This window comes from Eubalaena glacialis, chromosome 13 (assembly GCF_028564815.1).
Source record: "Eubalaena glacialis isolate mEubGla1 chromosome 13, mEubGla1.1.hap2.+ XY, whole genome shotgun sequence".
NCBI classification, from domain to species: domain Eukaryota; kingdom Metazoa; phylum Chordata; class Mammalia; order Artiodactyla; family Balaenidae; genus Eubalaena; species Eubalaena glacialis.
The window spans coordinates 24,710,982-24,724,485 of NC_083728.1; the positions used below are offsets into that span (position 1 = coordinate 24,710,982).

The 13,504-nt window shown below is 40.8% G+C and overlaps 1 protein-coding gene across 4 annotated transcripts in view; it reads left to right on the forward strand.

Annotated features, from left to right (window-relative positions):
* Window positions 1-13,504, forward strand: part of LOC133104081 (short transient receptor potential channel 4-associated protein) — a 159,255-nt gene that overhangs the window by 41,512 nt on the left and 104,239 nt on the right. For 3 of the 4 annotated variants that reach the window (XM_061209750.1, XM_061209751.1, XM_061209752.1), the window contains exon 13: window positions 1,707-1,828. In XM_061209750.1, the coding sequence (XP_061065733.1) occupies window positions 1,707-1,828 (122 nt within the window). Of the gene's footprint in view, window positions 1-1,706; window positions 1,829-3,988; window positions 4,545-13,504 lie in introns of those variants that run through there. The other variant, XM_061209755.1, reaches the window with a different exon arrangement.

A 13,504-nucleotide genomic window follows, 5' to 3' on the forward strand; every position in this document is an offset into this window, starting at 1 on the left:
TAGCCCTGTCAAGTGGTTATCTCATCTTTGTTTGATTACCACCAGTGACAGGGGGCTCACTACTTAAGGAGGCAACATATTTTGTTTGCAGGAAGGCTCAGTGGAAGGTAAGGCACCACAGCCAGGAATCCAGAGATGTCTTAGACCAGTCACTCTTCCTATCCCAAAACAATAGCAAATGGGAGATAAGGTACTATTCTATAATTAGATTGGCCAGTCCCTGACGCTCTGGTGCATGTATGCGATCAGCAGTGCTGGAGCACAGAACCTAGCCTAAAAGCCTCTGAAGGGCTTTACCTCCACCTAAGTCCAAATCTAAACCTTGGACTGTCACCCTCTTCTAGAGACTTGGCTAGATATACAGGAAATTAAAGCAATTACTAGCATACGCAGGCCCATGTGTGAGGAAGAGAAAACAAGAAACAAGATGCTTGGCCCTGGGCACTGAGTCAGCCAGCTGTGAGAAGCATAAGGAGAGGCTTCCCATGAGGACACCATCTTTTCTGTCTTTGAACACACACAGTATGTTCATCTACCAGTAAATGTGCCCCAATCTTTGCTTAGAATATGAGTGATTAGATTAGCAAGTGTCTAGAGGCCTGTGGGGTAAAGGGAGAGAGAAGTAGGAGAAAACTGGAGAGATAGGCAGCGATCTTTTCTCCAAAAGTAAGTAATGGAGTTTGCAGTAATAAATCAAAAGGGAGAAAAGTACTGATCAAGGGCTAGGAGGAAACAGGATGTAGAACATCAGGAGGAGACGTTGGTATAGGGAGGGGAGAGATGTTCTTTCCTCTCTGAGAAAAAAGAGGTGAAGAAGTAGGAAAGTCTGTTGAACTGTAGCTTCTGCCTACTGGGCCCACCCTAGAAATCAAATCTTTTCCATAACAGCTCTCTAGATATCTGAAAGCAACAAACACATTTTGCTAAGTTTTCTTTTCTCTGGAGTAAATATTCCCATCTGGTCCAATTCCTGTTGGCTAGTTGGTGAATATTCATCTTATGATGGGGCCCATGTCTGAACGTCAAATTCCAGTTGTGGTGTAGAACAGGGCAAGACTGTTGCCTTGTTCTGGGCACAGAGAACTGATGGCTGCATCTTTGCTAGATTGAAAGTTGATTCTTGAGTATCTTAACCTTTATCTTTTGGCCTATCCCATCTTGGAAAGGGCCTTGTAATGACAGGCTCATACTCTTTTAAGTTTTAGGATTAGGTTAGGCTGTAAGTGACAGAGACAAAGTAGTAGCTTAGATAAAATAGAAATTTATTTCTCTCTGGTTTTCTGGCCTTACATGACTCTCTTTGGTGGCAGGGACCTTAATCCCACACCTGCCTGCTGGGAATAGTTGTTAGTCTAGGCGGCCATGTGCTTGGATAAAGTTAGCTCTTCTGTTACTAAGGAAGAAGGAGGGAACAGATATTGGGAGATAGGCAGCAGCCTCTGCCACCTTCCCTATCCCAGAACCTGGCTGCCTGTCTCTCCCTTGGGATGGGAGTCCATGGTCCATTTTAATGCTGGTTTCCACTAAGCTTCAGACTGGGTATATTGGCTCTGAAGATTCAGTATTGAGTAAGTTGTCCCATGTTCCCCCTAGTTGGGACCCTGTGGACATGGTGTGGAGAGAAGGAATCTCTCACTGCCCCAGGCAGTCCCCAAGCCTTCTCTGCTCAGCCACTGGGTGAGGAAGGTCTGCTTTGAACTTTGCAGAACTCATTGAGAGCGCCATGTACCTCTACCGTGCCACGGGGGACCCCACCCTCTTAGAACTCGGAAGAGATGCCGTGGAATCCATCGAAAAAATCAGCAAGGTGGAATGTGGATTTGCCACAGTAAGTGTTTCCACGGGCCCAAGAATTGGGAAATGTCTCCCCCTGCTGCTAAAGAGCCTCTGAAATACTAGCACTGGAAGGGACCTTAGAGATATAAGTAATGCCTTTATTTTATAGATGGGGAGGCTGAGGAGCAGAAGCTGAGAGCCTTGCTAAAGGTCACAGAGCTAGTAGAGGTGGAGCTAGGGTTAGTTCCCAGGGGGTCTTGACTCCATGCCCTTGGCGTTCTCCCTGCTTCAGAGATCCTTTAGCTGTCGGAATAGGCTACTTGGCAAGGGTGAGTATTGTGAAACATTTTGCGAAAAGGCCTATAAAATGGATTCTAGAAGGGAATTACAGAGTCCCATAGCCTTATTTGCAAAGCCAGAGATCCTTAATGGAACAGCTGTACTGGTCTCACAGATATTTACTGAGTGTCTTTCACGGGCCAGGCTCTGTGCTAGGCTGAGGGTTATAGCAATGAAGAAAGACCAAGCCCCTGAGCTGACATTTTAGTAGAAAAAACAAAGAATGTGTATCTGGGAGACAGAAAGAAGGCCAGTGTGGCTGTAGGGCGTGAGCAAGGAGGAAAGTGGGAGGAGATACAGCCCCAGAAGTAGGCAGGGGCTAGATCGCGCAGGGCTTTGTATAAGTCGTGGGGAAGAGTTTGGCTTTTGTTCTGCTTGGAATGAGAAGCCTTGGGAGGATTTACAGCAGAGCAGTGACATGCTCTGATTTGTATTTTAGAAAGATAACTCTGGCTGCTCTGTGGAGAATGGATTGAAAGGGTCAAGGATGAGAGCCATGTCACATCCTTAGAGGACCCAGGCAGGCAAGACAGAAATAAACAGTGGTTACAGACATGTAAAAACCAGATGTGTAAGCAAATAGCCTGGAAGCCTATTTGCCAAAAAGCCTACAGAGGTTTTTTTTAGGGTAAGGAATTAAAAACAAACAAAAAACTTCTTTTTCAAAAAGTTGTAATGTGATTATATTCTATAAGTAAAACATAGATACATGTTTTTAAAGAAAAGACCCATATGTGTAGGAGAAATATAAAGCAATGATATGTTGTAGTTTCTAATATGTTGTATTTTGTGAAAAGCCAAAGTGGATGAGCCCATTGGGCCTTTAGGAACTCTTGACTTATTTCCATGAAAGTGAAGTCTTTTGGAGCCCTTCCAAGGAGAATGATGGGAACAGGCAACTGACTCCTTGGCCTTTGGCAAACAGCGCAAGAGAATAATAATTCTTGGTACATCAAGTCCATGTTTTAGTCACATTTTTTTGGTGTAAAATGGATGTCTACTGAGAATTAGTTTCGTTTAAGAAAATGTATTGCTAATTCTGAGAAGCTAAAATAAATGTTTGTAGCAAGTAAACTTACTCATCCCTGACTGTAAACTCAGTATGAATTTCTCTTCGTAAAGACTCCTAATTAGTTGTTTACAAGAGCAAAAAACTTGGTAACCACCTTAATGTCCGTTAAGGGAGGATTAGCTAAGTAAATGATGCTACATTTTTACATCATTAAAAAGGGGATGATTAGATCAATGTTTAGAGTCACAACAGGGTAAGATAAAGGGGATGGGAGATTGTTGTATCGTTTAGGGGGGCCAGGGAAGACCGTTCTGATGAGGCAGCGTTTGAGCAGAGACCTGAAGGAAGTGAAAGAGCAGGAGGGCGTCTGAAGGAAGAGTGCTCCAGGTTGCAAGAACACCAGTGAAAAGAACCGGGCTGGGCATGTGCTTGTTCACAGAACAGAAAAGGCCATGTGGCTGGACCTGCGAGAACCAGGGAGAGAGCAGGAAGAGATGAGGTCAGGGAGGGAGCAGGAGCCAGATCACCAAGGACCTGTTAGGCCACGATAAGGATTTTGATCTTAGTCTATGGGAAATGGGATGTCAACAGAGGGTTTTCTGTGAAGGAGTGACAGGTAAGATTTATGATATAAATATACTTTAGGGTAAGGATGGAAGCAGGAAGCCCAGTTGAAAATTGTGATAACCCGGGTGAGAGATGATGATGGCTGGGAAAAGGGCAAAGTTCTGAAAAGTTAAGTGATTTGCCCAAAGGCCTGCAGTCACCTAGTGGCAGAGCGGGAATGCCTGACAGGGTCCCCTGACCCTTTCTGCTGTACTGTGATGCTGGTCTGACTTGCTTCCCTCCCCCACGTGGCAGATCAAAGATCTGCGAGACCACAAGCTTGACAACCGCATGGAGTCTTTCTTCCTGGCCGAGACCGTGAAATACCTCTACCTGCTGTTTGACCCGACCAACTTCATCCACAACAATGGCTCCACCTTCGATGCGGTGATAACCCCCTACGGGGAGTGCATCCTGGGGGCCGGGGGTTACATCTTCAACACAGAAGCGCACCCCATCGACCCCGCCGCCCTGCACTGTTGCCGGAGGCTGAAGGAAGAGCAGTGGGAAGTGGAAGATCTGATGAGGGAATTCTACTCTCTCAAACGGAATAGGTCGAGATTTCAGAAAAAAACTATGAGCTCAGGGCCATGGGAACCCCCAGCAGGGCCAGGAACAATGTCCTCCCCTGAAAACTATGACCGGGCAAGGGAGAAGAAGCCCGCCAAGCAGAAAATCCCACTTCTCAGCTGCCCTAGTCAGCCCTTTACCTCAAAGTTGGCATTACTGGGACAGGTTTTCCTGGATTCCTCATAACCACTGGATGATACTTTGTTTTTGAAACTATAACAATAAATCTGCTTTTGATGATCATGGTTTTCTATTTTACATATTGGATCATTTCATGAGATTTCATTCAAAGAAAGGGTTCATGGCTAAAAACAATTGCGAATCTAGTTTGTTTTTCTCATACAGTTGGAGAAACAGCTAAACGTAAAAGACTCCAGGGGTTGATACTTGAATCTCCCTTCCTTTCAAAGTTCCCATTTTCTGGAGGGTGTTATAAATGTATTTGTTAGTTCTTTTTTGGTGGGGAGGGATTTTCATTTTTTACTTTTTATTTGAAGTATAGTTGACTTACAAAATTACATAAGTTCCAGGTATACAACATAGTGATTAGATATTTTTATACATTACAAAATGATCACCACGATAAGTCTAGTTACCATCTGTCACCATACAAAGTTACTACAGTATTACTGACTATATTCCCTGTGCTGTACATTACATCCCTGTGACTTATTTATTTTATAACTGGAATTCTGTACCTCTTAATCTCCCTCACATATTTCATTCTTCCCCCCACCCCACCTCCCCTCTGGCAACCACCAGTTTGTTCTCTGTATCTATGAGTCTGTTTCTGTTTTGTTATGTTTGTTCATTTGTTTTGTTTTTTTATGTTTCACATATAAGTGAAATCATATGGTATTTGTCTTTCTCTGTCTGACTTACTTCCCTTAGCATAATACCATCTAGGTCCATCCATATTTTTACAGAGGGCAAGATTTCATTCATTTTTGTGGCTGAGTAATATTCCACTGCGTGTGAGCATGTGTGTGTGTGTGTGTGTGTATACACACAAACCATATCTTTTTTTTTTTTAACATCTTTATTGGACTATAATTGCTCTACAATGGTGCGTTAGCTTGTGCTGTATAACAAAGTGAATCAGCCATACGTATACACATATTCCCATATCCCCTCCCTCTTGGGTCTCCCTCCCACCCTCCCTACCCCTCCCCTCTAGGTGGTCACAAAGCACCAAGCTGATCTCCCTGTGCTATGCAGCTGCTTCCCACCAGCCATCCATTCTACATTTGGTAGTGTATATATGTCCATGCCACTCTCTCACTTTGTCCAGACCACATCTTTATCCATTCATCTATTGGTGGACATTTATGTTGCTTTCATATCTTGACTATTGTAAGTAATGCTGCAATGAACATAGGCATGCATAATCTTTTCAAATTAGTGTTTTTGTTTTCTTCAAATAAATGCCCAGAAATGGAATCGCTGGATCTTATGGTAGTTCTATTTTTATTTTTTTGAGGAATCTCCATACTGTTTTCCACAGTGGCTGCATCAATTTACATTCCCACCAACAGTGCACAGGGGATCCCTTTTCTCCACATCCTCGCCCACACTTGTTATTTGTTGTCTTTTTGATGCTAGCCATTCTGACAGGTGTGAGGTAATATCTCGTGTTTTGATTTGCATTTCCTGATGATTAGTGATGGTGAGCATCTTTTCATGTGTCTGTTGGTTATCTGTATGTCTTCTTTAGAAAAATGTCTATTCAGGTCCTCTTTCCATTTTTTAATTGGGTTGTTTGTTTTTGCATTATATTCATTTAATTTTCATGTAATATTGAATACATACAAAAGATTATATATTTTTTTGAATTTTATTTTATTTTTTTATATAGCAGGTTCTTCTTAGTTATCTATTTTATATATATTAGTGTATATATGTCAATCCCAATCTCCCAGTTCATCCCACCACCACCCCACCCCACCCCCACTTTCCCCCCTTGGTGTCCATACGTTTGTTCTCTATATCTGTGTCTCTATTTCTGCCTTGCAAATTGGTTCATCTATACCATTTTTCTAGATTCCACATATATGCATTAATGTACAATATTTGTTTTTCTCTTTCTGACTTACTTCACTCTGTATGACAGTCTCTAGGTCCATCCACATCTCTACAAAATGACCCAATTTCATTCCTTTTTATGGCTGAGTAATAGTCCACTGTATATATGTACCACATATTCTTTATCCATTCGTCTGTCGATGGACATTTAGGTTGCTTCCATGACCTGGCTATTGTAAATAGTGCTGCAATGAACATTGGGGTGCATGTGTCTTTTTGAATTATGTTTTTCTCTGGGTATATACCCAGTAGTGGGATTGCTGGGTCATATGGTAATTCTATTTTTAGTTTTTTTTTTTTTTTTTTTAAACATCTTTATTGAAGTATAATTGCTTTACAATGGTGTGCTAGCTTCTGCTTTACAACAAAGTGAATCAGTTACACATATACATATGTTGCCATATCTCTTCCCTCTTGCATCTCCCTCCCTCCCACGCTCCCTATCCCACCCCTCTAGGTGGTCACAAAGCACCGAGCTGATCTCCCTGTGCTATGCGGCTGCTTCCCACTAGTTATCTATTTTACATTTGGTAGTGTATATATGTCCATGACACTCTCTCACCCTGTCACATCTCACCCCTCCCCCTCCCCATATCCTCAAGTCCATTCTCTAGTAGGTCTGTGTCTTTATTCCCATCTTGCCACTAGGTTCTTCATGACCTCTTTTTTTTTTTTTTTTTTTTTTCCCTTAGATTCCATATATATGTGTTAGCATACTGTATTTGTTTTTCTCTTTCTGACTTACTTCACTCTGTATGACAGACTCTAACTCCATCCACCTCATTACAAACACCTCCATTTCATTTCTTTTTATGGCTGAGTAATATTCCATTGTATATATGTGCCACATCTTCTTTATCCATTCATCCGATGATGGACACCTAGGTTGCTTCCATGTCCTGGCTATTGTAAACAGAGCTGCAATGAATATTTTGGTACATGACTCTTTCTGAATTATGGTTTTCTCAGGGTATATGCCCAGTAGTGGGATTGCTGGGTCATATGGTAGTTCTATTTTTAGTTTTTTAAGGAACCTCCATACTGTTCTCCATAGTGGCTGTATCAATTTACATTCCCACCACCAGTGCAAGAGTGTTCCCTTTTCTCCACACCCTCTCCAGCATTTATTGTTTCTAGATTTTTTGATGATGGCCATTCTGACCGGTGTGAGATGATACCTCATTGTAGTTTTGATTTGCATTTCTCTAATGATTAATGATGTTGAGCATTCTTTCATGTGTCTGTTGGCAATCTGTATCTCTTCTTTGGAGAAATGTCTATTTAGGTCTTCTGCCCATTTTTGGATTGGGTTGTTTGTTTTTTTGTTATTGAGCTGCATGAGCTGCTTGTAAATCTTGGAGATTAATCCTTTGTCCATTGCTTCATTTGCAAATATTTTCTCCCATTCTGAGGGTTGTCTTTTGGTCTTGTTTATGGTTTCCTTTGCTGTGCAAAAGCTTTTAAGTTTCATTAGGTCCCATTTGTTTATTTGTGTTTTTATTTCCATTTCTCTAGGACCTGGGTCAAAAAGGATCTTGCTGTGACTTATGTCATACAGTGTTCTGCCTATGTTTTCCTCTAAGAGTTTGATAGTGTCTGGCCTTACACTTAGGTCTTTAATCCATTTTGAGTTTATTTTTGTGTATGGTGTTAGGGAGTGTTCTAATTTCATACTTTTACATGTACCTGTCCAATTTTCCCAGCACCACTTATTGAAGAGGCTGTCTTTTCTCCACTGTATATGCTTGCCTCCTTTATCAAAGATAAGGTGACCATATGTGCGTGGGCTTATCTCTGGGCTTTCTATCCTGTTCCATTGATCTATATTTCTGTTTTTGTGCCAGTACCAAACTGTCTTGATTACTGTAGCTTTGTAATATAGTCTGAAGTCAGGGAGCCTGATTCCTCCAGCTCCATTTTTCGTTCTCAAGATTGCTTTGGCTATTCGGGGTCTTTTGTGTTTCCATACAAATTGTGAAATTTTTTGTTCTAGTTCTGTGAAAAATGCCAGTGGTAGTTTGATAGGGATTGCATTGAATCTGTAGATTGCTTTGGGTAGCAGAGTCATTTTCACAATGTTTATTCTTCCAATCCAAGAACATGGTATATCTCTCCATCTATTTGTATCATCTTTAATTTCTTTCATCAGTGTCCTATAATTTTCTGCATACAGGTCTTTTGTCTCCTTAGGTAGGTTTATTCCTAGGTATTTTATTCTTTTTGTTGCAATGGTAAACGGGAGTGTTTTCTTAATTTCACTTTCAGATTTTTCATCATTAGTATACAGGAATGCAAGAGATTTCTGTGCATTAATTTTGTATCCAGCTACTTTACCAAATTCATTGATTAGCTCTAGTAGTTTTCTGGTAGCATCTTTTGGATTCTCTATGTATAGTATCATGTCATCTGCAAACAGTGACAGCTTTACTTCTTCTTTTCCGATTTGGATTCCTTTTATTTCTTTTTCGTCTCTGATTGCTGTGGCTAACACTTCCAAAACTATGTTGAATAATAGTGGTGAGAGTGGGCAACCTTGTCTTGTTCCTGATCTTAGTGGAAATGGTTTCAGTTTTTCACCATTGAGGACAATGTTGGCTGTGGGTTTGTCATATACGGCCTTTATTATGTTGAGGAAAGTTCCCTCTATGCCTACTTTCTGCAGGACTTTTATCATAAATGGGTGTTGAATTTTGTCGAAAGCTTTCTCTGCATCTATTGAGATGATCGTATGGTTTTTCTCCTTCAATTTGTTAATATGATGTATCACGTTGATTGATTTGCGTATATTGAAGAATCCTTGCATTCCTGGAATAAACCCCACTTGATCATGGTGTATGATCCTTTTAATGTGCTGTTGGATTCTGTTTGCTAGTATTTTGTTGAGGATTTTTGCATCTATGTTCATCAGTGATATTGGCCTGTAGTTTTCTTTCTTTGTGACATCTTTGCCTGGTTTTGGTATCAGGGTGATGGTGGCCTCGTAGAATGAGTTGGGGAGTGTTCCTCCCTCTGCAATATTTTGGAAGAGTTTGAGAAGGATAGGTGTTAGCTCTTCTCTAAATGTTTGATAGAATTCGCCTGTGAAGCCATCTGGTCCTGGGCTTTTGTGTGTTGGAAGATTTTTAATCACAGTTTCAATTTCAGTGCTTGTGATTGGTCTGTTCATATTTTCTATTTCTTCCTGGTTCAGGCTCGGCAGGTTGTGCATTTCTAAGAATCTGTCCATTTCTTCCAGGTTGTCCATTTTATTAGCATAGAGTTGCTTGTAGTAATCTCTTATGATCGTTTGTATTTCTGCAGTGTCAGTGGTTACTTCTCCTTTTTCATTTCTAATTCTATTAATTTGAGTCTTCTCCTTTTTTCTCTTGATGAGTCTGGCTAATGATTTATCAATTTTGTTTATCTTCTCAAAGAACCAGCTTTTAGTTTCATTGATTTTTGCTATTGTTTCCTTCATTTCTTTTTCATTTATTTCTGATCTGATCTTTATGATTTCTTTCCTTCTGCTAGCTTTGGGGTTTTTTTGTTCTTCTTTCTCTAATTGCTTTAGGTGCAAGGTTAGGTTGTTTATTCGAGATGTTTCCTGTTTCTTGATGTAGGCTTGTATTGCTATAAACTTCCCTCTTAGAACTGCTTTTGCTGCATCCCATAGGTTTTGGATCGTCGTGTCTCCATTGTCATTTGTTTCTAGGTATTTTTTGATTTCCCCTTTGATTTCTTCAGTGATCATTTCGTTATTAAGTAGTGTATTGTGTAGCCTCCATGTGTTTGTATTTTTTACAGATCTTTTCCTGTAATTGATATCTAGTCTCATAGCGTTGTGGTCGGAAAAGATACTTGATACGATTTCAATTTTTTTAAATTTACCAAGGCTTGATTTGTGACCCAAGATATGATCTATCCTGGAGAATGTTCCATGAGCACTTGAGAAAAATGTGTATTCTGTTGTTTTTGGGTGGAATGTCCTATAAATATCGATTAAGTCCATCTTGTTTAATGTATCATTTAAAGCTTGTGTTTCCTTATTTATTTTCATTTTGGATGATCTGTCCATTGGTGAAAGTGGGGTGTTAAAGTCCCCTACTATGATTGTGTTACTGTCGATTTCCCCTTTTATGGCTGTTAGTATTTGCCTTATGTATTGAGGTGCTCCTATGTTGGGTGCATAAATATTTACAATTGTTATACCTTCCTCTTGGATCGATCCCTTGATCATTATATAGTGTCCGTCTTTGTCTCTTGTAATTGTCTTTATTTTAAAGTCTATTTTGTCTGATATGAGAATTGCTACTCCAGCTTTCTTTTGATTTCCATTTGCATGGAATATCTTTTTCCATCCCCTCACTTTCAGTCTGTATGTGTCTCTAGGTCTGAAGTGGGTCTCTTGTAGACAGCATATATATGGGTCTTGTTTTTGTATCCATTCAGCCAGTCTGTGTCTTTTGGTGGGAGCATTTAATCCATTTACATTTAAGGTAATTATCGATATGTATGTTCCTATTCCCATTTTCTTAAATGTTTTGGGTTTGTTATTGTAGGTGTTTTCCTTCTCTTGTGTTTCTTGCCTAGAGAAGTTCCTTTAGCATTTGTTGTAAAGCTGGTTTGGTGGTGCTGAACTCTCTCAGCTTTTGCTTGTCTGTAAAGGTTTTAATTTCTCCATCAAATCTGAATGAGATCCTTGCTGGGTAGAGTAATCTTGGTTGTAGGTTTTTCTCCTTCATCACTTTAAGTATATCCTGCCACTCCCTTCTGGCTTGCAGCGTTTCTGCTGAAAGATCAGCTGTTAACCTTATGGGGATGCCCTTGTGTGTTATCTGTTGTTTTTCCCTTGCTGCTTTTAATATGTTTTCTTTATATTTAATTTTTGATAGTTTGATTAATATGTGTCTTGGTGTGTTTCTCCTTGGATTTATCCTGTATGGGACTCTCTGTGCTTCCAGGACTTGATTAACTCTTTCCTTTCCCATATTAGGGAAGTTTTCAACTATAATCTCTTCAAATATTTTCTCAGTCCCTTTCTTTTTCTCTTCTTCTTCTGGGACCCCTATAATTCGAATGTTGGTGCGTTTAATGTTGTCCCAGAGGTCTCTGAGACTGTCCTCAGTTCTTTTCATTCTTTTTTCTTTATTCTGGTCTGCAGTAGTTATTTCCACCATTTTATCTTCCAGGTCACTTATCCGTTCTTCTGCCTCAGTTATTCTGCTATTGATCCCATCTAGAGTATTTTTAATTTCATTTATTGTGCTTGTCATCGTTTCTTGGTTCCTCTTTAGTTCTTCTACGTCCTTGTTAAATGTTTCTTGCATTTTGTCTATTCTATTTCCAAGACTTTGGATCATCCTTACTATCATTATTCTGAATTCTTTTTCAGGTAGACTACCTATTTCCTCTTCATTTGTTAGGTCTGGTGTGTTTTGACCCTGCTCCTTCATCTGCTGTGTGTTTTTCTGTCTTCTCATTTTGCTTATCTTACTGTGTTTGGGGTCTCCTTTTCACAGGCTGCAGGTTCATAGTTCCCGTTGTTTTTGGTATCTGTCCCCAGTGGCTAAGGTTGGTTCAGTGGGTTGTGTAGGTTTCCTGGTGGAGGGAACTAGTGCCTGTGTTCTGGTGGATGAGGCTGGATGTTGTCTTTCTGGTGGGTTCGTCCACGTCTGGTGGTGTGTTTTGGGGTGTCTGTGGCCTTATTATGATTTTAGGCAGCCTCTCTGTTAATGGATGGGGCTGTGTTCCTCTCTTGCTAGTTGTTTGGCATAGGGTGTCCAGCACTGTAGCTTGCTGGTCGTTGAGTGAAGCTGGGTCTTGATGTTGAGATGGAGATCTGTGAGAGATTTTCACCGTTTGGTATTACGTGGAGCTGGGAGGTCTCTTGTGGACCAGTGTCCTGAAGTTGGCTCTCCCACCTCAGAGGCACAGCCCTGATGCCTGGCTGGAGCACCAAGAGCCTTTCATCCACACGGCTCAGAATAAAAGGGAGAAAAAATGGAAAGAAAGAAAAAAAGAGGATAAAATAAAATAAAATAAAGTAATTATAATAAAAAATAAGAAAAAAAATTATTAAGAGTAAATTTATTAAGAAAAAAAATTTTTTTTTAATTTTTAAAAATAGATTTATTAATTTTTTATACTAAAAATAAGAAAAAAATTATTTAGAAAAAATTTATTAAGAAAAAAAATTTTTTAATTTTTTAAAATAAAAAATATGAAAAAACTTATTAAAAAATTTTTTAAAAATAGAAAATAAGGAAAAAATTATTAAGAAAACATTTATTAGGGAAAAACAAATTTTTAAGCCAAAAAAAAAAAAAAAAAAAAAAAAAAAAAAACGGACGGACCTAACCCTAGGACAAACGGTGAGAGCAAAGCTATACAGACAAAATCTCACCCAGAAGCATACACATCTACACTCACAAAAAAAAGGAAAAGGGGAAAAGTTAATATATCCTGCTCCCAAAGTCCATCTCCTAAATTTAGGATGATTCGTTGTCTATTCAGGTATTCAACAGATGCAGGCACATCAAGTTGTTTGTGGAGCTTTAATCCGCTGCTTCTGAGGCTGCTGGGAGAGATTTCCCTTTCTCTTCTTTGTTCGTACAGCTCCCGGGGTTCAGCTTTGGATTTGGACCCGCCTCTGCATGTAGGTCCCCTGAGGGCGTCTGTTCCCTGCCCAGACAGAACGGGGTTAAAGGAGCAGCTGATTCGGGGGCTCTGGCTCAGTCAGGCCGGGGGGAGGGAGCGGTACGGAGGAGGCGGGGCGAGCCTGCGGCGGCAGAAGCCGGCGTGACGTTGCAGCAGCCTGAGGCGCGCCGTGCGCTCTCCTGGGGAAGTTGTCCCCGGATTACGGGAGCCTGGCCGTGGCGGGCTGCACTGGCTCCCGGGAGGGGCGGTGTGGAGAATGACCTGTGCTCGCCCACAGGCTGTTTGGTGGCGGCAGCAGCAGCCTTAGCGTCTCATGCCCGTCTCTGGGGTCCGCGCTGATAGCCGCGGCTCGCGCCCGTCTCTGGAGTTCGTTTAAGTGGCGCTCTGAATCCCCTCTCCTTGCACGCCGCGAAACAAAGAGGCAAGAAAAAGTCTCCTGCCTCTTCGGCAGCTGCAGACTTTTTCTCGTGCACCCTCCCGGCT